Source organism: Strongylocentrotus purpuratus, unplaced genomic scaffold (assembly GCF_000002235.5).
Source record: "Strongylocentrotus purpuratus isolate Spur 01 unplaced genomic scaffold, Spur_5.0 spur5_contig_850, whole genome shotgun sequence".
In the NCBI taxonomy this organism is placed as follows: Eukaryota; Metazoa; Echinodermata; class Echinoidea; order Camarodonta; family Strongylocentrotidae; genus Strongylocentrotus; species Strongylocentrotus purpuratus.
The window spans coordinates 62,674-84,766 of record NW_022145558.1 but is presented as its reverse complement, the minus strand read 5'-3'; the positions used below and the strand labels follow the sequence as shown (position 1 = coordinate 84,766).

Genomic DNA, 22,093 nt, shown 5'->3' with positions numbered 1-22,093 from the left:
AGGACCCACGGAAATCCGAGGGATTCTAGAGGGGGGCGCAGGCAAAAAATTAAGTTTTTCATTTCGGGGGCTCCATTTCAAATTTTTGGGAAATTTTCGGGGACTACTTTTTCCAACTTTCGGGGGCTCTTTTTTCTGGGGCTACTTTTTCATTAATTCATAAAAGGATAGGCCTACACTTTGTTGAGATTTGTTTAGTATAGGCTCAGGACAGGTTTCAGGCTTCACTTCATAATTGCCTATTTAAAAAAAAAACATTTTTCTAGTTCAATAACTAAGTTTTCATGCATTGATTTGATGCAAGAACTGTAACATAATAGACCCTAGATTGTGATTATTTCTGACCATGAATTTCGATAATCATTTTTCAAAGTAAAATTTTCACAAGAAAATCAGACAGTCGTTTAAAAACGTAAACATTAGTAATACTACTACTAATTTTAAGATCAGGTTTCGTAAATCTATTCACGAAACTATATTGAAATCGCGGCAATAATGATGCAAACCAACAGATAACAATTTCAAAGTGTCAAATCTATTCGACTCGAGCTCAGCTCAGCTGAACTCACACACACACACACACAGTGTAACTCCAGAAAGCTCGAACACCGGCGCCGCAGGCCTCGGACGCCTGCGGTGCGCGGAGCCGGTGTTGGAGCTTGCTGGAGTTAAATTGCAGCTCACACACACTGCACAGCAGCACTGCACTGACTGAAGGCAGCTTGCGACTGAATTGTCAGTCCAATGGTTTTCTTGTGAAAACTTTCCTTTAGAAAATGATAATCAAAATTTAGTAGCATGGCCGTAATAATCACAAAATAAGCTTTCATTTCATACCTCCATTCACGACACCTATATAAAAATCGCGAAAATAATGATGGAAATAGGTCCCTAAGTTTGGACGTGGACGGGAAGCTTCGTGTGTATCTCTGTGGCTCGTGCAGCTCCTATACAATGGATATCCTATAGAAAGATGCTTTACTCGGGTAAGCCCGACCCTGTGCGTCGTGCATTTAATACGCAACTTAATGTGAGTGGACAGTCATCGGTCGTGTGTCTACGGATGTCATGTTGAATATCCATGAGGTATCTCTGTCGTCACGCATATCCTGCATTATGCATGTCGCGTCTGTTTTCGCCCTGGACGTCGACACGGAGGAGGACCTCGGGCGGAGTATAGCCAATTCGCTAGAGTAGACTCTCCCGCGGACGATGGCACCGGGCACGGGTACCCCGAGGGCAGGGTTCAGGAGGAGATAGCCGCACCAACTTGGGTCGGCGATCTCATTAAAAAACAATAGAATACAAAGGCTCGCCGAGACGTCGCGCCCCCCGCGGAGCCTTAGCGTATTATTATTATAGATACACCCCTGTACAAACTAGTATTTTTGTTGTTGCTCAAGAGGGGGATGGTGTTGATTAAACAAAAATTGGTGCTCACTCCCCCCGAACCCCCCACACCCCCCCCCCCCGCTTTTTCGCCGCTAATATTTTCTCACGAAATCAAGTTGACAACCCTGAGAACCCCCCCCCTTAAAAAAAGCTTATACGGGCGTGATATTCATGTAGGATATAAAGAAACAAAGACTGTTGGCAAGTCACTTCTCAATGCTTTTACAGATTATTTTCTATTGGATGGCTCTGTTTTCATAAATAAAAGATTCAATGAATATTTTCTCTTTGATGTGATGGAAATAGTAAAGGAAGAATGGTGAGCAATCACTTCTTATGGCTTTTACAAACTTGAATTGATGACTGTATATTTCTAAGTAAAACATTCGTCTAAACTCTTCTTTAATATGACAGAAAAATGATACAAACACTGGTGGTAAGTCTCTAAAGGATCCCAAATTCTTTTGAATCGATTGCTGTGTGTTGATGGAATGCCATTTCTCATCGCTTGTACAAACTCTCTTTAAATGGTCTGCTTTGTTGAGCAAAAGATGTGTTTACATTCCATTTGATATGAAACAGATAAACAAAAGATTGGTAGAATGCCACTTCTCATGCTCTCTTGAAATGGATTAATGTGGGATTGTAAGCAAAAGATGTGTGATGTGTCTCATACCAATAAACAAATGAATGCTGGACAGATGCTTCTCTTGGTTTTTACTAACACTCTTTGAAGAGATATCATGGCTTTGTGTTTGTAAGGGAAAATATGATGAGAAAAAAAAAAAAAAAATGGTTGAGGGACATTTTTCAAGCTATTGCAGGCCTGATAATTTCCTGATTTAAATCGGTTTTGGAATTTGTTTTCTTCCTGATTTTTACTAGATAAAAAAAAATTATGGGGATAAGGTGGGTTTTTTTCATGACTTGCTTGAACGCCTCGCGCAGGCGCTCGGGTTTCTAAAAACTTTTGTTTGAAAACTCTCACTAAAATCTAATTTTTTAAACTTTCACTATCATCCCTGTTACTGATGGACTCTCATAATAGATGTTTGCACATGCATTTATAAGTGAAAGAAGTGTGTGATCTATTTCTTTAATGCTCTTCAAATGAAAGTCAAGGCTTTTCCTTTTCCCTAAAGTTTTGTTTCATACTTTCATGTATAAAAAAGACATCAGATATATTCTCTCACATTCTGGGGAACATATACAAACATGCGCAAACAATTTTCATGCATATAAATGTGATTAAGTCTGAAGCTTCGCCGGCAATTCGCTCGAAGATGTCGTTGAAGAAGCTGTTCATGATGGTCACGACCTGACTGTCTTTTCAATGTGATACGTATGATTTGCTTTAACAACCGTTTGTTCAGAGAGACCACCTTTACAGAGTTCTCAATGCTTGTCTTCAAGTATCTCATTGAATCCTTTATAAAATGAACCTGTACACAAACACCACCTGCTTGTATGGTGATCCAACATGTGCTCATGCACTATTTGCCTCAGGCTTAAATTGGATCAAAAGTTAATCAGTTTTCCAAATAACCCCGCTATTTTAAGTGCAATTAGCGGGATATTTGGTCGGGAAATTATCCTGAGAAATGTTGGTCTTGTTTCCATATATCCTGCTTTTTGGGAAATAGCGGGCTGATTTGCGCCCGTCCGAGCTAGTTTGTGATGGGCGTATCGGTCTGGTGAAGACACAATTTCGAGCTTCAAGATTTATATCCCAAGTCTGAAAATAGCGGGTTATTTGGCAAACTCGGGCTGATGAGGACAGGCCTAAAGAGAAAGGGCAAGGTTTAGGGTTGCAAATGGGTTTTAGGTTAGGTCTTGGGTCAGGCCCAGTGTTTAGGATTAGGATTAGGTTTGGTGTTTGCTACAGAGTTGAAGGTCAGAATTTGGTTAGTGTGCTACTAGGATATGGACCGTAGAGTAAATGTCGCTGGAGCATGTGCTGTACAACCAACCACCTGTATGTCTCCCTTGAGCGGTCTTTATATACGTTTTTTCTTGTACTGTAACGTCTGGACTAGTTTAGCCAGGAGGGATTAGACCTCCCTGCAAGGTCACCCACAGGTGGTTATCTCATCAAATCAGCTCTCCATTAACATAAGGAAAAGGGGATCATGGGGGACCAGCGGTCACCGATTAGGCATTGTTTGCTATATAGAGGGCGCAAGTACATGTAGCTATAAGTAATGCAGTGGGGCTTTAATATGAGTGTGTCTTTTTTTCTTTAACACTTTTATAAAACAAAATTATTTTACCTAACCCTAACCCTTAACCTAACCTAAAACCTAATTGCAACCCTATAACCTTAACCCTGTATCTTTGCCAAAATAAAGCCTGGAGTAATAGTTACACGAGCTTGTATGTTGGATCACCGCCTGAACAGATCACTTTCCTTGTCTCTTGGACAGTCTTTATAAACAGGTTTCTTTATATACAGGTAGGTATAATGCCCCTCACTATGAGTGTCTTTTTTCTTGTTCTGTTTTTAGTTTGAATCTTCAGATCTTCTTGAAGAGACCACCTACAAAAGACAACAGATGGAGACTGGATTGCATCCTAAAGAGAAAAGCAGTAAGTGCAGTGATGATAGTAATAGTAATAATAATAATGATGGGTGGTGGGGATGATGATGATGATGATGCTACAACTACTACTACTACTACTACTACTACTACCACTACTGCTACTGCTACTGCTACTACTACTCTAAACAAATTACGCTTTAAACTGATCATGAAGTGCCTCAAAAAGTAATAAATCTTTTAGTGACCGGTTTTACCATACTCATTTAGTAGCAGTAGTAGTAGTTATATCAGCTTCAATATTACACCACATCACATATCACCATATTTTCCCCAATAGGCTGGTGTTATAAAGAATAATACCATCAATGTTTTTTCTTTTATTCTCATTAGGATGAAGGTGTCAAAGTGTTTGTGTTGCTCTACAAGGAGGTTGAAATAGCTCTCAACCTAGGGAGCCTTCACACCAAGCAAACTCTCCTTGCCCTACATCCCAATATCAAAGTGAGAACACACCCTCTTTTTTCTGATTAATATTATGCAAACATATCAAAGCAGGGCTTGATACTAACAGGCATATGGGATACTTGGTGGCCAAAATCCAAGTCTTGAATATATGAATTATTAAAAAAAAGTTTTGAATAGGCCATGTATACAAACCATAAACTTCTTTGTTTGCGGTATACTGCAGCAATTTGTTAAAGCCCCAAATTTGCCAAAAATTTGATGGCAAAATTTCTCTTAAATTGTGTCATGATGTGAAAGAGGATTTTATTTAAGACACACTTCTGCAAAGATTTTCCCCCAAAAAATGTGTTTGAAGACAAATATTGATAAAAGAATACATAATTTTGGTGTTTTTTTTTTGTACCCGAAAACCAAAATTTTGTATTTTTTCATCAATATTTGACTTCAAACACATTGTTTTGAAAAGCCTTGCGGAAAATACATCCTCTTTCACATTAGGATACTATTTAAGTAAAATTTTTGCCTTTACAGTTTTGGGGCTCCCAACACTTTAGAGGGACTTTAATGGTATATTTGTAGCACACTTTGCAATTGTGTATTTTATAACACAGATCTTAGGGCCTTTGTTACTAGCAGTTGCCATTTTTACATTTGTATAAAAACAAAACTGCCGCAGTGTTACCACTTCATATCTTGTGATTTCTCGATCAACTATAATCTCTTGTCAGGTGATGCGACACCCCGACCACCTCCCGGGTGGGGCTGGGGTCATGCTCTGGGCCCACCACGAGAAGGGCGTCATCATTGACCAGCGCATTGCCTTCATTGGGGGCATCGACATCTGCTACGGACGATGGGACGATTTCAGACACAGGCTGGTCGATACGGGGGATGCTTGCTATCAACAGGAAGAGCCTGTCGGGGTAGGAATCTTTTGATTTTATCTCTAAAATAGTTTATGTTTTCTATAAAATCAAATCATTATTTCTGAGACTGCTGTTTATCTCAGATGTTCCATCTCACTTTCTTACTTTTAGCGTGCTTATTAAAGTTATACCCATTATTAGTGTGGTTTAAAGACAACACCCATCATATTTTGTGTGAAAAGTGAAAATAAATAAATTATGATTTTATCTCTAAAATAGTTTATTTTTTCTATAAAATGACATCGGTATTCTGAGACTGCTGTTTATTTAAGATATTGTCTCTCATTTCATCTCATTTTCTTACCTCTAGCATGCCTATTACAGTTATACCCATGATTACTTCGGGTTCAACGCCAACACCCAATGCGTGAAAAGTGATGATAAAACTTTTAAAGGGTTTGGGCTATCTTGTCTCTACATGAAGCTACATGCATTGCGTTATTTTCAAATCAATTCATTTATTCAAATTTAGTGCAGGCCACTTGAGAATGCTACAAACAGTATAGCAAGTATTAAAGGTAATACAAAGTTTTGGGAAATTTTTAAAATTGGTTGGATAGTGATTCTTTACAATTTTTATATATTTGGATGCCCATGTGGATGTATTATAAGCACCAGAAAATTTAGCCCCTAAAACACTTTTGCTTTTGAGAAAACTTGAATATAAAAATTTACCGGTTCTCCCAGTAAATTTTGATAATAGCGCCTACGGCCAAACAATGGTAGCTGCGACCATGAAAATCTCAGAATATGTAGTTGTAATATATAATTTCCAAACGGGAATAGCCAATCTGTTGATTTTAGTCAAGAAACATTGTTTTATAGCTAAATTAATATCTTGACCTTGAGAGGGAGCTATACAACATAAATAGTTTATTATTTACAATTTCATCACTTTAGACTCTGTTTCAACCCTGACAACGATCACTGAATATTGTAGGATCACATATGCTTCCAAAATGTTCATTTTAACCAGATTCATGACCCCATACCAAATGACAAGTCAAACAGGAAATAGTATAAGGTTTTTGTGCAAGAGAGAAACCTTGTCTATAATTCACTGATAATAAATCCACACTTTCTTTTAAACACTAGGAGGATGTACCGGATGGCAGAGCCAAGCAAGCCAGAAACCAAAATGGAAGTTTAGGTTTGTATTTCAATACTCCACTTCATTATGCATTATCCATGTTCATGTGCAAAATTGCACTAATATTATATGAATTTGTAATTAATGCTAAATATATTTCTCATTGCGGATGTAGTATCGAAATTATATAAATTATGTTTTATACTCTACACACTTGCTTACATTATATTTTATCACCTGATGAAGTGTTGCAGCGGCGCACGAAACGTAATCTTTTAGATCCCTTGTTGACCATACATTGCGAGACAAACGAATATCACTAGCAATATTATTTTTGAATTTCTAATTGTTGGCAAGATCCCCCTTTCTCTCTTTCCTCTTCTTTACCTCTCTCCTCAACTCCCTCTTTCTCTCTCTCTCTCTCTCTCTCTTTTTCTTTTTCTCTCTTTCCTCTCTCTTTCTCCATCTCTCTATCTTTCCCGCTCTTTCTTTTTCTCCTTCACTCTATCTCTCAGTCTCTTATCCTCTTTCTCTTTTTCTCACTTTCCTTCCCTCTCTCCTCCTCTCTATTTCTATCTCTCTCTCTTCTGTACATCTTTCCCTTCTCTCTTCCTCACTGACATATTTTATTTAGGTACATATTCCCTATTTCCTTCTTGTACATACTTTTGCTTTTATTTTGCGTTTGGTACATGAAGGATGAACATGTGATATATACGTGTACTTATAATGATGTAAATGATACTGTTTTAAATTGTACACTTGTTCTTAAAATGCAACGTATATCCATGTGCAATTCAGTATATGTAACCGCGATGCGTGACACAATATTAAAATACCAAACCATACATTACCATGAATTGATATAATCTTTGACATTTCTCTTCCAATACCAGATGGATTTATAGAGAAATCATTCCAAGTTAACAAAACATGTCAAATCGAAGTTAATGCAAAGTCAAATTTTTGAATTTTTTAAAGGGATCGTTTAACAATGTTAAATCTGAGATACACGGCGCTACGTGTCAGTGTCTGTGATATGGTGTAATATTAAATATTACTCGTTTTCCCCAATAGACTGTAGTGTAATGAAAACCGTAAATATGTAATTCCAATCACAAATATCTTGATAATCAGACAGGCGATCGGCTTGTAAAAGTCATGGTGTTCCTGACTGACCTAAAGGTTTATAATTATCATTGCAGCATGAGCTAAATCCAGAATTTTGTTTCAGAATCTGAGACAAAGTTACCGGATCCCTTTAATAGGAACTTACACGATGAAAATATAACATTTGTGCTTTGGCAAAGAAACTTCAAAATCTTATTTTTGAAATGAGACCAACAATCATTACTAAATGAGCGATTCTAAGGATCAAAACCAAAAATTGAAACAGCCCTGTGCATCGCTCATTACGTATGCAGGCACCAATTGTTCATGATTTTGTAAAATGTCATGCACGCAATATGATACAAATCATATAACCTGGGCGAAGGCATGGGGAAATCGAGTTTTAGGGGATAAAAAGGGAAATTATGGATATATATATATATATAAAGCAATTGATAAATAGTGAGGCAATGACGTCACAAACTGATAATCAAATTGGCAATTTGTGTAGTGATTTCCATTGTTCCATATTTGTTCATTCTTTAAACAAATTCATAACTCCCTTATAAATTATCTGATTTTCCCCAAAATTTGTTTTGCTCTGTTTCTTTTGTTTTTCTGCATCTGAAATTTTTTTTGGATTGGACTTAGCCTCTAAATTTGTTTTCTTGTCCTCTTACCGAGGTGTTTTATCTCACATTTCATATATATATTTACATCAATTTACATTTTAACATAATAAAAAAAGACAAAAGTAATTAAATTTAGCCTCTAATGAACTCGTGTCAGACATTGCTCATGAATAAAAAGCTTAGCTTAAAATGTTATGCTCCCTTTTATTAACAAAAAAAATCCATGTATGACATCTTCACAGGCCATAATGGATACCTGACAGGTGTGGAGAAGAGAATGCACCAACTCGGAAGCGTAGAGGGCGCTAAACAGCTTTGGCTCGGCAAAGACTACTACAATCCAATCTTCAAAGACGTGGTCCAACCAGAACTCCCATTTGAAGGTGGGTTAAGTGCAAGCAATTTTTATGCCTCCGCCACCGAAGGTGGTGCCGGAGGCATCATGTTTTCGGGTTGTCCGTCCGTACGTCCGTACGTCCGTCCGTACGTCCGTACGTCCGTCCGTACGTCCGTCCGTCCGTCCGTACGTCCGTCCGTCCGTCCCGTTTGACCGTTATCACAATATCTCAAGAACCATTTAAGATTTAAACTTAAGACTCGGGAATAGTATTTATCACCATAGGAAGACGATCTGATTAGATTTTGGAGTACGTAGGTCAAAGGTCACAGGTCACAGAGGTCAACTTATGAAATTCCTTGTATTGAGTTTGTTAGCGCGATATCTCAAGAACCATTTGAGATTTAAACTTAAAACTTAAGGATAGTATGTATCACCATAGGAAGACGATCTGATTAGATTTTGGAGCACGTATGTCAAAGGTCAAGGGTCACAGAGGTCAACTTATGAAATTCCATACATTGAGATTGTTATCATGATATCTCAAGAACCACTGGAGATTTAAACTTCAAACTTAGTGATAGTGTGTATCACTATAGGAAAACAATCTGATTACATTTTGGAGCACGTAGGTCAAAGGTCAAAGGTCACAGGGCTCATTATGTATGCAAAAACAGCTTGTGATCGCGTTATCTGAACAACCGATTGATGGATTCCTGCCAAACTTTGGTCATGTATGTATCTTGCAGAGCTGATGAACTGATTAGATTTTGGGGTCACGAGGTCAAAGGTCAAAGGTCACAGGGCTCATTATGTATGCAAAAACAGCTTGTGATCGCGTTATCTGAAGAACCGATTGATGGATTCCTGCCAAACTTTGGTCATGTATGTATCTTGCAAAGCCAATGAACTGATTAGATTTTGGGGTCACGAGGTCAAAGGTCACAGCGCGCATTATGTATGCAAAAACAGCTCGTGATCGCGTTATCTGAACAACCGATTGATGGATTCCTGCCAAACTTTGGTCATGTATGTTACTTGCAGAGCTGATGAACTGATTAGATTTTGGGGTCATGAGGTAAAGGTCAAGGTCATGCGGCTCATTATGTATGCAAAAATAGCTTGTGATCGTATTATCATTAGAACAGATTGATGGATTCCTGCCAAACTTAGATCATTTATGTATCTTGCAGAGCCAATGAATGGTTCATAAGATCAAAGGTCATGGGCTCATTATGTATGCAAAAATAGCATTCTCATTAGAACTGACAGATGGATTACTATTTAACTCAGGAAATCTTGCAGAGCCAATGAACTGAGTAGATTTTAGGGTCATGAGGTCAAAGATCAAAGGGTCATATATGTTTATGAGAAATTGCTTGTAATCACGATATTCTGAGAACATGTTAATGGATTACAATTGAACTTGAATTTGAAAAATTTCTTCCGTTTCGGTTTGTAAAATTGCTCTATGACGGAGGCATCATTTTCGACTGCGCGCAGTCGAATTCCATCTAGTTTTTTAATGGAATAGACCATTTTCGTAACGGTAAGGCCTAAAAAAAAAGATTGTATTGCCCTTTGCGACCAACCTAAAATTGTTGAAATGGACGGTCAGCTTTTTAATTATTTTTTATTAAAAAGTTTTTTAGAAAAATAATTTGTTTAAGCATTCAAAACTGAGAAATATCAGCCTAAAGAGGGAGCTAAAAAAAAAAAAAGATTTCTGACCGACCGACCCATGTTTTGGCACCTAAAGGGCAATACAACATCTTTTTTTTTTAGGCCTACCAGTAATCAAATTTAATATACAAATCTTTGTTGAGTGCCTCATTACAAATTATTTCATTCACCTGTTACAAATAACAGTATTTCTATAGTTGTATGTTGTTACTTATAGGGGCAAGCTAGACCTAGAATTTCTAAAGAGAGGTATAAACCGGTAATCATAAATATTCATGACACGCACGCACACAGAATCTGATGCACAAATTTATCAAATAATGAGATTTCATACAAAAATTACCAAGTGCAAAGCTATGCTTACTTAAAGGGTTTTCATGAGAATAGAGAGAAGGGTACTTATATAAATATTCATATATTCAAATATTAATATGCAGTGCTAGGATGGCTTGGTTTGGTTTTAAAATGTCGCATCTGGTTCCAGTTGGTAATGGGCTCAGAAAAGATTTGCGCATGTATATCGTGGCGATGGTGATAATCTGTATGTATTTTTTTTTTAATCGCCAGAGACGATGGATCGTTCATCTGTACCCAGACTGCCCTGGCACGACATTGCTGCAGTCGTTCATGGGAAGGCTGCCTTAGATGTTGCCAGACATTTCATACAGAGGTGGAATTTCACAAAGGTATGTGATTTCGGCCAATGTTCACTATTTTTAATCAACAGGATTATCCTTCAGTTTTATATAATGTTCTGCATTTTCCACCAAGCTCTTTTTCATATGGAAAATTGTCCTCAGCCGAAGACTCTCTGAGAGACTAGGGGTATATTTCGATGGGACTACAGGTCTGCTGTGTGCAGACTTGTCCACCCATTAAAGGCATCGTTTAACAATGTTAAATCTGAGATGCATGGCCCTATGTGTTATCAGTGTCTCTGATATGGTGAAATATTGAAGCCCTAACAAAATTGTGCTTCAAAATTATCATGAATTGCCTCAAAAAAGTAATAATCTTTGAGTGACCGGTTTTACCATACTCATTTCCCCCAATAGACTGTATTGATATAAAAACCGTTTGGGAAGCGCAAAATGAAATTTCGATTTTCAACCATAAATATCTTCAAAAATCAGACAGGCGATCAGCTTGTAAAAGTCTTGGGATTCCTGAATGACCTAAAGGTTTATAATTATGATTGCAGCATGAGCTAAATGAAGGATTTTATCTAAGGATCTGAGACAAAGTTACCAGATCCCTTTAATGGGATCACCACCCAGTCTGGTGTCCTCGACTAATGCTCTACTCCACATGGAAACCGACGACCATCTCCCTTTAAAGACACTCAGTAGTCAGCTCTCATGGGGAATTCAACACCGATCGGTTGTTTACCCAATAAGATGTGCTGTCAATCACCAGAATTAGCCTTCAGTTTTATGACCACCAGGCCTTATGTAAATACTGCGTCTTCCACCCATTCCCCCACATGGTAAAGTCATTATTTCACTTTTCCGACAACCGAAGACTTAATGCAGGCCTAATACCTGTACACACATTAATGATTTTTATTATCCACCAAGTGTGGTGTCCTTGAATACTGCACATGGAAACTGACGACCATCTCCCTTTAATATATCTATCAAAACAGGAGCAGAAGAAGAAGGAGATGTCAGATGTTCCTTTACTCATCCCTAAATCATCTGCTACGGTTTCAGATGTTGGCCTTCCTTGCACTCCGGGGGCTTCACGCTGCAGATGTCAGGTAAGTTTAAAACTATTCCTTCTTCTATGGAACCGAACTGGGTAGACATTTTTATAGAGATGGGGGGCAGGGGGGGGGGGGGGGCAGTGTTACAGAGCTTAGAGTTACACAATCATTGGTTTACCCACAAAACTATTTTAACCCCTAGGAATACAGTGTTTCCCCGTTAGTGACCTTTTGTGATGGTGATGACATTGAGTGTAAGCAAAACTGCTTCTACATGCCTGTGAGTAATTTTCTTTTTTCCTTGTTTTTTTTTGGTAGATCTTGCGGTCTTCATGCCAATGGTCGGCTGGGATGCAGCATGTCGAGGATTCCATTCACCAAGCCTACATCCATGCCATCAATAACAGCAAACACTATATCTACATAGAGGTCAGTTCAAGAAGAAGATGATGGTGATGATGATCTTGGTGATGGTGAAGATGATGATGATGATGATGGTGGTGGTGGTGGTGGTGGTGGTGGTGGTGGTGGTGGTGGTGGTGGTGGTGGTGGTGGTGGTGGTGGTGGTGGTGGTGGTGGTGGTGATGGTGATGATGATCTTGGCGATGGTGAAGATGATGACCATGATGATGATCTTGGTGATGGTGAAGATAACGATGATGACCATGACGATGACGAAAATGATGGTAGTAGTGATGGTAATGATGATGCTGATGATGATGATGGTAGTAGTGGTGGTGTTGGTGGTGGAAGTAATGGTAATGATGATTATGGGGGTGATGACAGTTATTAAGATGATGATGATGATGATGATGGTGGTGGTGGTGGTGGTGGTGGTGGTGGTGGTGGTGGTGGTGGTGGTGATGGTGATGATGATGATGATGATGATGATGATGATGATGTCGATGATGAAGATGATGGTAGATGATGGTGATGATGATGATGATGATGACGATGATGATGATCGGGATGATCGGGATGATGGTAATTATGATGATGATTATGATGATGGTGGCGGTGGTAGTAGTGGTGGTAATGATGATGATGATGATGATGATTATGGTGGCAGTGATGGGAATTTTCTAAAGGGGACCCTGATATTAAGATTATGCAATGTGCTGTTTCTTCTGGTTGTGCAGTGTTTTTTTTCCACATTTATCTGCAAATTTCACATGAATTATTTTGTTTCGTTTTTAAAAGAACACTGTATCATTGATGTCATATCGCTCATATTGTTTTGCCATTTCATCATTGCTGTCTTGTATACTTGGTATGCATTTTTCTTTTGCATGTTCAGAATCAATTCTTCGTCTCTATAGCCGATGACCCTGATGTCTCGAATGGGATAGCGGATGCAATCTTTGAGAGGATTGTAAGGGCTCATAGGTATGCATGCATATTATGCTTTACTCTCCCATACCCCCTTTTCTTTCTATCTATCTCTCTCTCTCTTCTTCCCAGCCCCCACTTTCTCTCTATCTCTCTCCTCACCCCTCTCTCCCCATCCTCTCTCTTTCTCTCCCCCTCTCTCTCCCCCTCTCTCTCTCCTCTCTCCCCCCCCCCCCCTCTCTCCCCCCCTCTCTTTCCCCCTCTCTTTCCCCCTCCTCTCCCCCTCTCTCTCCCTCTCTCCCCCTTCCCCTATCTCTCTATTTCTATAATTGTATCTCTTTCCTTCTCTCGTTTGTTCGTCTTTTCCCCACTCTTTGTCTCTTCTCTTTCTCCCACTCCTTCTGTCTGGTCTCCCTCCTTTTTTCTATTTTTTTCTCCAGCTTTTATTTGTATTGTATTGATAACGTCAGTGCTTGTTCCCTCTTTTCTTCCGTTTCTCTCCTTCACACGTTTCTTAATTTCTCCCTCTATCCCCCCATCCCTCTATGTAGGTGTATTATGTATATTATTCACTTTGTGCATGATTTTTATCAAGCATGTCATCATCATGGTTTTCAATATTGTCTTGTGAAAGTCAGAGTAACTCTCTTAACCCGTTGTCTACTGAATTATCTAATGCCCATAGGCTTAATACAGGAACCAACCAATTCTAGTAGGCAATTGGTTAATCGATATATTGTCTGCTTGGAGCCTGAAGGGCATAAACTAATATACCGTCGGCCGGCTGGCAGAAGGGCGTTAGGGACTCCAAAACTTATTTTCAAATTATTCACATTTAAAGATTTGTTTAATATTTAAACTACTTTCTGTCCCCAAAATTGATTAAAAACTTAAAAGACTAAAGCAGGGCTCCCACTTAGCCGAGTTGGAGCCTCGAGTTGTGGCGAGCTGGCGCGATCTTATGGCAAGCAGTTTTATCAATAAAACATATTTCTTGATATCAAGAATTCAATTCTTGATATCCTAAAAAATCGAATTCCTAATATCACGAAATCAAATTCTTGATATCAAGAATTACCATTGCTTTACACCATAAAATTATTTCTTGATAACAAGAATTGATTTATTGATATCAATTGATAATAAAACGGCTTGCCATAAGATCGCGTCAGCTCGCCACAACTCGAGGTTCCAACTCGGCTAAGTGGGAGCCCTGCTTAATAGAAATGTTATATAGTAGAACTCGACCACAATTTTATTTTGGGAAATAAGTCAGTTTTATGAAAGTTTGAGGCGATTTAGTGCTAATGCCCTTCTGCTTAACGCTTCATTTTTTACCTGAAGTTCGAGCTAACACCCTTCTGCCAGCCAGGCGACGATACTCAGAGTCGATATGCGTCCGGCTCCAAACAGGCTCAGAGCCAGATGATATTTTCTTTGAAGAGTGTGTCATATATTCAGCCATGCATGAGCTATTTTGCAGGTGTAATAGATATTATTTTGTTTATATCATATCATATTTACATGTGCCCTCCAAGATAGCAAAATCTCATATTTGCATGACTCATTATATACCCCTATCTTTGTACACCTGGCCCGTATTAAATTTAAGCTTTTTACTTAGTATTTGGCTTTGACAAAATACTTAGCCAATTTTGGGTATTCAATTCAAACTTTTAGCTAAGTATTTTTACCCTAAATTTAAGGCAGCTCCTTACCAGACATTAGGCCAATTATTTAGAGGCCTTGATTGGCAGGCATATGGTTTACTTACACAGTATCATAACCTGCGAACAATTATATTAGCACGCATTTATTGCATCGTGTTAATTGCGCATTACTTTTGATTGACGGTGTGATATCACAATGCTTATCAGTACAGTAGTTTACTTAAATTTTGTCTCAGGTAAGTAAAAGTCTAAAATGGGATTTTAATACAAGAGAAGTAAACTTCCTAGCTTTAATAGCCATTTACTTAGTAAATTTCTTACTTATTCTAAGTATTGAATTAAATACCGGTCCTGGAGCAGATATTGCCAGACCAAACGTTAGACCTCTCATAATTCACATCAATTCCATTCCAAAGAGCTGGTGAGACATTCCGTGTGTACATTCTGATGCCACTCCTACCGGCTTTTGAGGGGGATGTTGGGGGCGATAGCGGTGCCGCCATACGGGTCATCCTTCACTGGGAGTACAGGTCCATCATCAAAGGAGACAACGCAATCCTAAAAAGACTCTATCAAGAAGACAGTGAGTATTCATGGTGGTGGTGCTAGTGGTATTGGTGGTGGTAGTAGTGGTGTGGTGGTGGTGTTGGTGATAGCGGTGGTGGTAGTGGTAGTGGTGGTATGAGAGACAGCGGTACCTGCATACGGGTCATCCTACACTGGGAGTACAGATCCATCCTCAAAGGAGACAACGCAATCCTACAAAGACTCTATCAAGAAGGCAGTGAGTATTCATGTTGGGGATGGTGGTAGTAGTGTGGTGTGGTGGTGGTGTTGGTGATAGCGGTGGTGGTAGTGGTAGTGGTGGTATGAGCGAGTACCCTGCATACGGGTCATCCTTCACTGGGAGTACAGGTCCATCATCAAAGGAGACAACGCAATCCTACAAAGACTCTATCAAGAAGACAGTGAGTATTCATGGTGGTGGTGGTAGTGGTATTGGTGGTGGTAGTAGTGGTGTGGTGGTGGTGTTGGTGATAGCGGTGGTGGTAGTGGTAGTGGTGGTATGAGCGACAGCGGTACCTCCATACGGGTCATCCTTCACTGGGAGTATAGATCCATCATCAAAGGAGACAATGCAATCCTACAAAGACTCTATCAAGAAGGCAGTGAGTATTCATGGTGGTGGTGGTGGTGGTAGTGGGGGTGGTGGTAGCGGTGCTGGTGGTGGTAGCGGTGGTGGTAGTGGTAGTGATGTAGGGGGCGATAGCGGTACCTCCATACGGGTTATCCTTCACTGGGAGTCACTATGAACATGACTGACAAAGAAAGCGGACAAAATATACAGTTCCTCAGGTAGACAATGGAACATCCCTTCACTGCTATTATGTAAAAAGTGAATATGCATGTGACACCTGTTCTACACATTTTTACATAATAGCAGTGAAGGGATGTTCTTTTGTCTTCCTGACGAACTGTATATTTTGTCCGCTTTCTTTGTCAGTCATGTTCATAGTGAGTACAGGTCCATCATCAAAGGAGACAACGCAATCCTACAAAGACTCTATCAAGAAGGCAGTGAGTATTCATGGTGGTAGTAGTGGTGGTAGTAGTGGTAGTGGTAGTGGTAGTGGTAGTGGTAGTAGTGGTGGGGATGGTGGTTGTGTTGGTGATAGTGGTGGGGGTAGGGGTAGTGATTGTATTTGAGGAGGATGTAGGGGGCAATACCGGTACTGCTATATGTTTTAGTGGTGGTTATTTTACCCGACTGATAAGAAAGCACAAATGCTTGTTAGTAAGCAACCAGAGGACCGGCAGCTTTAGAGGTCCACTCTGAGGGGCCTGGTAATGAGGATTAATGCCTTACTAAAGGGCACTAGCGCATCACCTTGGTTTCAAACCCGGGTCACCGGATTACGAGACCACTGCTCTACCAACTGAGCTATCATGGACCATGACTCTGTTCCCAACTTTTTGCTTATTATATTTGAAAGAGTGTACATTTAATTAATGCACATCGTATTAATTTTCAGTTTGATTTTCTGACATCTCTGTTCTAGTCACCTCACCTGAAGAGTACATCAATTTCTATGGCCTTCGCACCCATGATGCTCTCGGTGGCAAGCTCGTCACAGAACTTATCTACATCCACTGCAAGCTGATGATTGTGGACGATACCAAAGTCATCCTCGGCTCGGCCAACATCAACGACCGCAGCATGCTGGGGTCTCGGGACAGCGAGCTGGCGGTGTTGATCGAGGACACGGAGATGGTGGGAAGCGTGATGGACGGCGAGAGGTACATGGCCGGCAAGTTTGCTCTCCAATTCAGGCAACAACTCTTCAGGTGGGTACTAAGACATTAAAGATAAAGTTGAGTTCTGATCATGCGATTGCATTGTGAAAGAAAAGGTGTGAAATGGATCAGAAAAAGTTGATCATGTAGCATGTATGTATTGGTGTGTACTGCAAGGTTCTGGAGACATCAAATCATAATAAACTTGGCCCAGTCTTGGTAAAGTAACAAGCACTGTACACAGAAATATGTATATGGAACTACACAAATGGTGTCGGGCCTACTAACCTTTGTATGCTCATTACTCAGCCAGTATTCATTTTCTACCAAAATTGTTTGGCAATGACATTTATTTGTAATCTTGAACATTCAGTGTAAGTTTTGTTTGATTCTGTGAGAATTCACTTTTTGTCTCGCCTGCATAGCAAAAAGCGAGACATAGGCGCCGCTTTTCCAGTGGCGGCGGCGGCGGTGGCGGCGACAGCGTCAACATCAAAAACTTAACCTCAGGTTAAGATAACTGAGAGTCTTTTTCAGGACTTTTCAATCCTCCCTCTCTCTCTCTCTCACATGGTGCACCTGCAAGCCTACTGTATATAAGACAAGACATATTATTAAAGCATATGAAATGAAATCAAGTGATTGATTCTAATGTGTAAACGATATGTATTTTTGTCTTTGATTATTAAAACAGAGAGCACTTGGGCATATTGAAAGGTTGTGATGGTATTGATGTATCGGACCCTGTATCAGATGCGTTTTATAACGACACATGGACCAGGTTTGCCGTCACCAACACCAACATATATGATGAGGTAAGTTTGTTTGTTTTACCTGACTGCTATATTAAAGAAAGCATGTGTATGCTTGTTAGTAAGCAAACAGGGGACCGATGGCTTTAAGTCTTCTCTGAGGGACTTGGTAAGGATGATTAATGCCTTACCAAAGGGCACTAGGGCATTAACTTGGATTCAAACCCGGGACCTCCAGATTACGCTCTAACAGAGCTATCGTGTCTCCAAGTTATTAAAATAACTTGTTCTTTTTCTCCCACTTCTCATATGAATGTTGTACATATTGGAATTCTGTTAAAAACTTCATTTTGGAACAAAGCTATACAAACTGCTGCATTTTAACTATCATGGTACCAACTACTGTATATTATGATAATCTACAGCTTTTGAATCTTTCTTTAATAGGATGCAATTCACAAAATTTCAAATTTCAATTTCAAATTTCAAATTTCAAATTGTGGATATCTATAGGTGTTCAAATGCATCCCGACTGATAGAGCTACCACTTACCTCGAATTGCAGCAGTTCAAGAGAGAGCCTTCCCTTGCCCATAGCGACCACGATGCAGCTGAAGAGAGACTCGCAGAGGTCACAGGTCATCTGGTGTCAACACCGCTGAACTTCTTATGTGACGAGAACCTGCAGCCTAGCATGGGGGAAACCGAGGGCCTCGCTCCAACCAGATTGTGGGTATGACATTGACAAAGACCCGAGCAAAACGGTTATTCGTGAACCGTGTTCCTTCAAGTCTTCAGTGAAATTGCAATAAGATTTTATAGATTTTTGATAAAGATGGGTTGGAGTGAGAGCACGTTCTTACTTTCATAGCCTGTTCATACTACATGAAGTTTATGTGAAATTAAAGAATTAACGTAACGCTGTATGAAGCGTTGTAAAACAAGAGGGGCGTACAGATGAGATCTGGGAATTGGGACTGTAGTTATGAAGAGGTCAGTTGACCCGACAGCTGGCAGTGCACGCTCACAGTAACAAATTTTGTACGATAGAACGTTCAGATTAGAATGGGACCCTGATTCTTTATAACGTGTTCATATGAAACATCATGCTCTAACGTGCGCTGCGCTATATGACATTTCATTATACAACGTTTTTTATACAACGTTCAAATGGGATACTGGATAGTGTAATTACTTATAATGTTAACATGCGATTCGTGTATAGCTATACGCTAACTTGTGTAAGTCTGAACATGGTGTCAGATCTCATGGTTTAGGGTTTTAAACAGTTTTAAGATGCTATTTTTGACCCGAAATGAACTTAAGTAAATGTCTCTGAAAGAGGAGATGTTTTGTCTAATCCTCCAATATGATACCTTGAAAATCATTCAAATTTCTACTACTTATGCCTTGAGAATTTATCTACTTATTAAGCCTTGCATTCCTTTTTGAAATAATGTACATTGAATTTATTCACTTTGTAAATCGTATTGCTTTTTTTAGCACTGTAGTGACGGTTAAAGATAAACTTGAGTACTGGTAATGCGATTGCATTGTGAAATAAAAGGTGTGGAATGGATCAGAAAAGTTGATCATATAGCATGTAAGTAATGGTGTGTAATGCAAGGTTCTAGAGGCATCAAAATCATCATAAATTTGGCAGAGTCTTGGTAAAGTAACAATCACTTACACAGAAAGATGTATATGGGACAACACACGTGGTGTCGGGGCTAGTACTACCCTGATTTCCTTATCTTTCTATGCTCATTACTCAGCCAGTATACATTTCCTTCCAGAATTGTTTGGCACATGACATTTATTTGTAATCTTGAACATTCAGTGTAAGTTTCGTTAGATTCTGTGAAAATTCATTTTCTTTTTTTACCAGAACTCAAGTTTATCTTTAAGTTGTGACCAAGCCCATGTTTACTAAGTGCTATACTTAAATTATGCTGTAAACTTATGTAGAGTTTTGGTAAGCCCTCAAACACTTTTCATTAGATTTTTTTTATTTTCTAGATGATAAATAGGAAGATATTAACACTACTTTGCTTTTGTGGAGTTTTTTTTACTCCCTAAGTGAAATATTAAACATATGAGATGTAGAAAATAATTTAAATACCATCCTCTTAGGACGTAAATTCTAACAATGATAACCTGCACCTGGGGGGTGTTTCACAAAACTTGTCATCAGTGACAAATGACAGTTTTTGTTATAAGCTACTGAAATCTTTGCTTCCAATTGGTTATCAGCAGATTTGTCACTGATTTTTGTCATTTGTTACTGAAATCAAAACTTTGTGAAACGGGTCCATGGTCTTTATGTCATTCATCTTAAAAACATACAGAACATAATTGTTAACGGATGAAAAGACACTGGTATCATCGGCATATAAAATATATTCCAACTTTTGAGATGATGCACAAATATCGTTCATATAAATGAGAAATAAAAGTGGACCAAGAATGGATCCCTGGGGTACTCCACAAAGTAAAGTGCTGAGATTAGTGTGCTTGGAGCCAGCAGGGTGGAAGGATCTTAACAAAGGGTAGTGTATTGTTTTTATCTAGAGTTCCTTGCTGGTATCTACTCTTCACTTCATGGATAGAATACCAAATAAATGAGAAATAAAAGTGGACCAATCCACAGATTCCAACATGCATTCAAATCCATGCTGGTTTCTACTCTTCAAGTCATGGATAAAATACCAAATAATCGTGTACACACGGTGCATATCTCTTAATACAAGGTAAACATCACAACACTATATTTAACAAGTTTCTTTTCAATTTCCTTTCGCTACCAAAACTTTACATTGGCTTTAAGCTTTTGGGAGTGCCAAAAATCAGAAGTCGTTAATAATTTGGTGTTGTACTCTTGGACAGATCTTTTTTTCCATTGGAACTGATTTAACCACGTTGTCAAATCATTTTGTATGTCTTTCAAACTTCCTAACTAATTGTGCGGTTGTTAAAATTTAAATACTTTTAATTGTAAAGTCTACTTGTACATGGTGTACATAGAATGTCTTATTTTTACAAGGACACTTAGCTTTTAAAAGAGTAGCATACAAAGACTTGTCAGGAACACGAAATGCATGATTTTGTTAAGCCATGATGACTTATGGCATAGTAAGAAAACAATCCACTTCACCCACTCTTCGAACAACAGCCAGTGGGCAAGCGGCTCAAATCCAGACACAGCTTTCTGCACTCGGTAGAGCCTCTTAATACTAGCCCTCACAACCAAAGGATGACTTTGTGGTCTAACCACCTTCAGACCACTCCACATAAACTCTCCCTCAGCCCGAAGGAATCCCTCGCAACCGGCTCCAGTGAGACTTGGCCTACCTGGCTTAGCCTCAACCGCCTAAGAACTGGCTACGGTCGATGCAGAGTCCTAATGCAGAGGTGGGGTCTAGGAGACGAACAAACGGCATGTGAATGCGGCCAGGAACAGACAATGGAACACCTGCTAGTCTGCCCACTCCTGCCAGAGCCATGCACCCAAGATGACCTGGAAGCCGTTAATTGCCGTGCTAAAGCCTGTGTGGACCACTGGACGGGACTTGTGTAGTGACTCGATAAGAAGAAGAAGAGATGGCATAGTAGTGCTGTGTATGTTGAATCACATTGTTACAAACTAGAGCTGCCAAATAACTACTACATTGATCAGACTAAATATTGCCTATGTATGTCTTCCAACACGCCTTTGTTGAGACAGCTCTATGCGCTGATGCCCCTGTGTTAAAATGCCCTTATTTAAATTAATAGACAATCTGCTTTCCAACTTCTAGAATGTGGGAACACAAAAACCCTTTCTTTCGATTTTACTCTTTATTCTATGCTGTGCTACTTTCTCTTCAATGGCTCAGTGGTAGTGTAGTGGTCTTGTAACTAAAATATCCCTGATTAAAAAACAAAGTTGATGTGCTTGTGGCTTTGGTAAGGCATTAAACCTCATTACCAAGTTCCTCAGAGAGGACTTCGAGCTGTTGGTCCCCTGGTCACATGCTTTCTTAGCAGGGAAAAAATAATATTTATTTTTTCGGGGGCTACTTTTTAAGCTTGCCCGCATGAAATTAACACTCTAAAATTTGTTTTGCATTGAACTCTATGCAAATTTTCAGGGGCTCTTTTCTGATTTTCGTGGGCTCTTTTGGGCATT

At 39.3% G+C, this 22,093-nt stretch overlaps 1 protein-coding gene across 4 annotated transcripts in view; it reads left to right on the top strand.

Annotated features, from left to right (window-relative positions):
• Positions 1-19,468, top strand: part of LOC579234 (phospholipase D1) — a 38,166-nt gene extending 18,698 nt beyond the window's left edge. Inside the window, exons 13-26 of one of the 4 annotated variants that reach the window (XM_030993969.1) lie at positions 3,897-3,978; positions 4,323-4,433; positions 5,126-5,320; positions 6,419-6,473; positions 8,398-8,538; positions 10,743-10,861; positions 11,821-11,934; positions 12,199-12,309; positions 13,178-13,266; positions 15,296-15,386; positions 15,772-15,847; positions 16,940-17,225; positions 17,869-17,989; positions 18,440-19,468. In XM_030993969.1, coding sequence (XP_030849829.1) covers positions 3,897-3,978; positions 4,323-4,433; positions 5,126-5,320; positions 6,419-6,473; positions 8,398-8,538; positions 10,743-10,861; positions 11,821-11,934; positions 12,199-12,309; positions 13,178-13,266; positions 15,296-15,386; positions 15,772-15,847; positions 16,940-17,225; positions 17,869-17,989; positions 18,440-18,664 — 1,816 coding nt within the window. In that variant the 3' untranslated portion in view covers positions 18,665-19,468. Of the gene's footprint in view, positions 1-3,896; positions 3,979-4,322; positions 4,434-5,125; positions 5,321-6,418; positions 6,474-8,397; positions 8,539-10,742; positions 10,862-11,820; positions 11,935-12,198; positions 12,310-13,177; positions 13,267-15,295; positions 15,463-15,771; positions 15,848-16,404; positions 16,458-16,939; positions 17,226-17,868; positions 17,990-18,439 lie in introns of all 4 variants that reach the window. The other 3 variants (XM_030993975.1, XM_030993982.1, XM_030993963.1) reach the window with 3 other exon arrangements.
• The last annotated feature ends 2,625 nt before the right edge of the window (positions 19,469-22,093 follow it).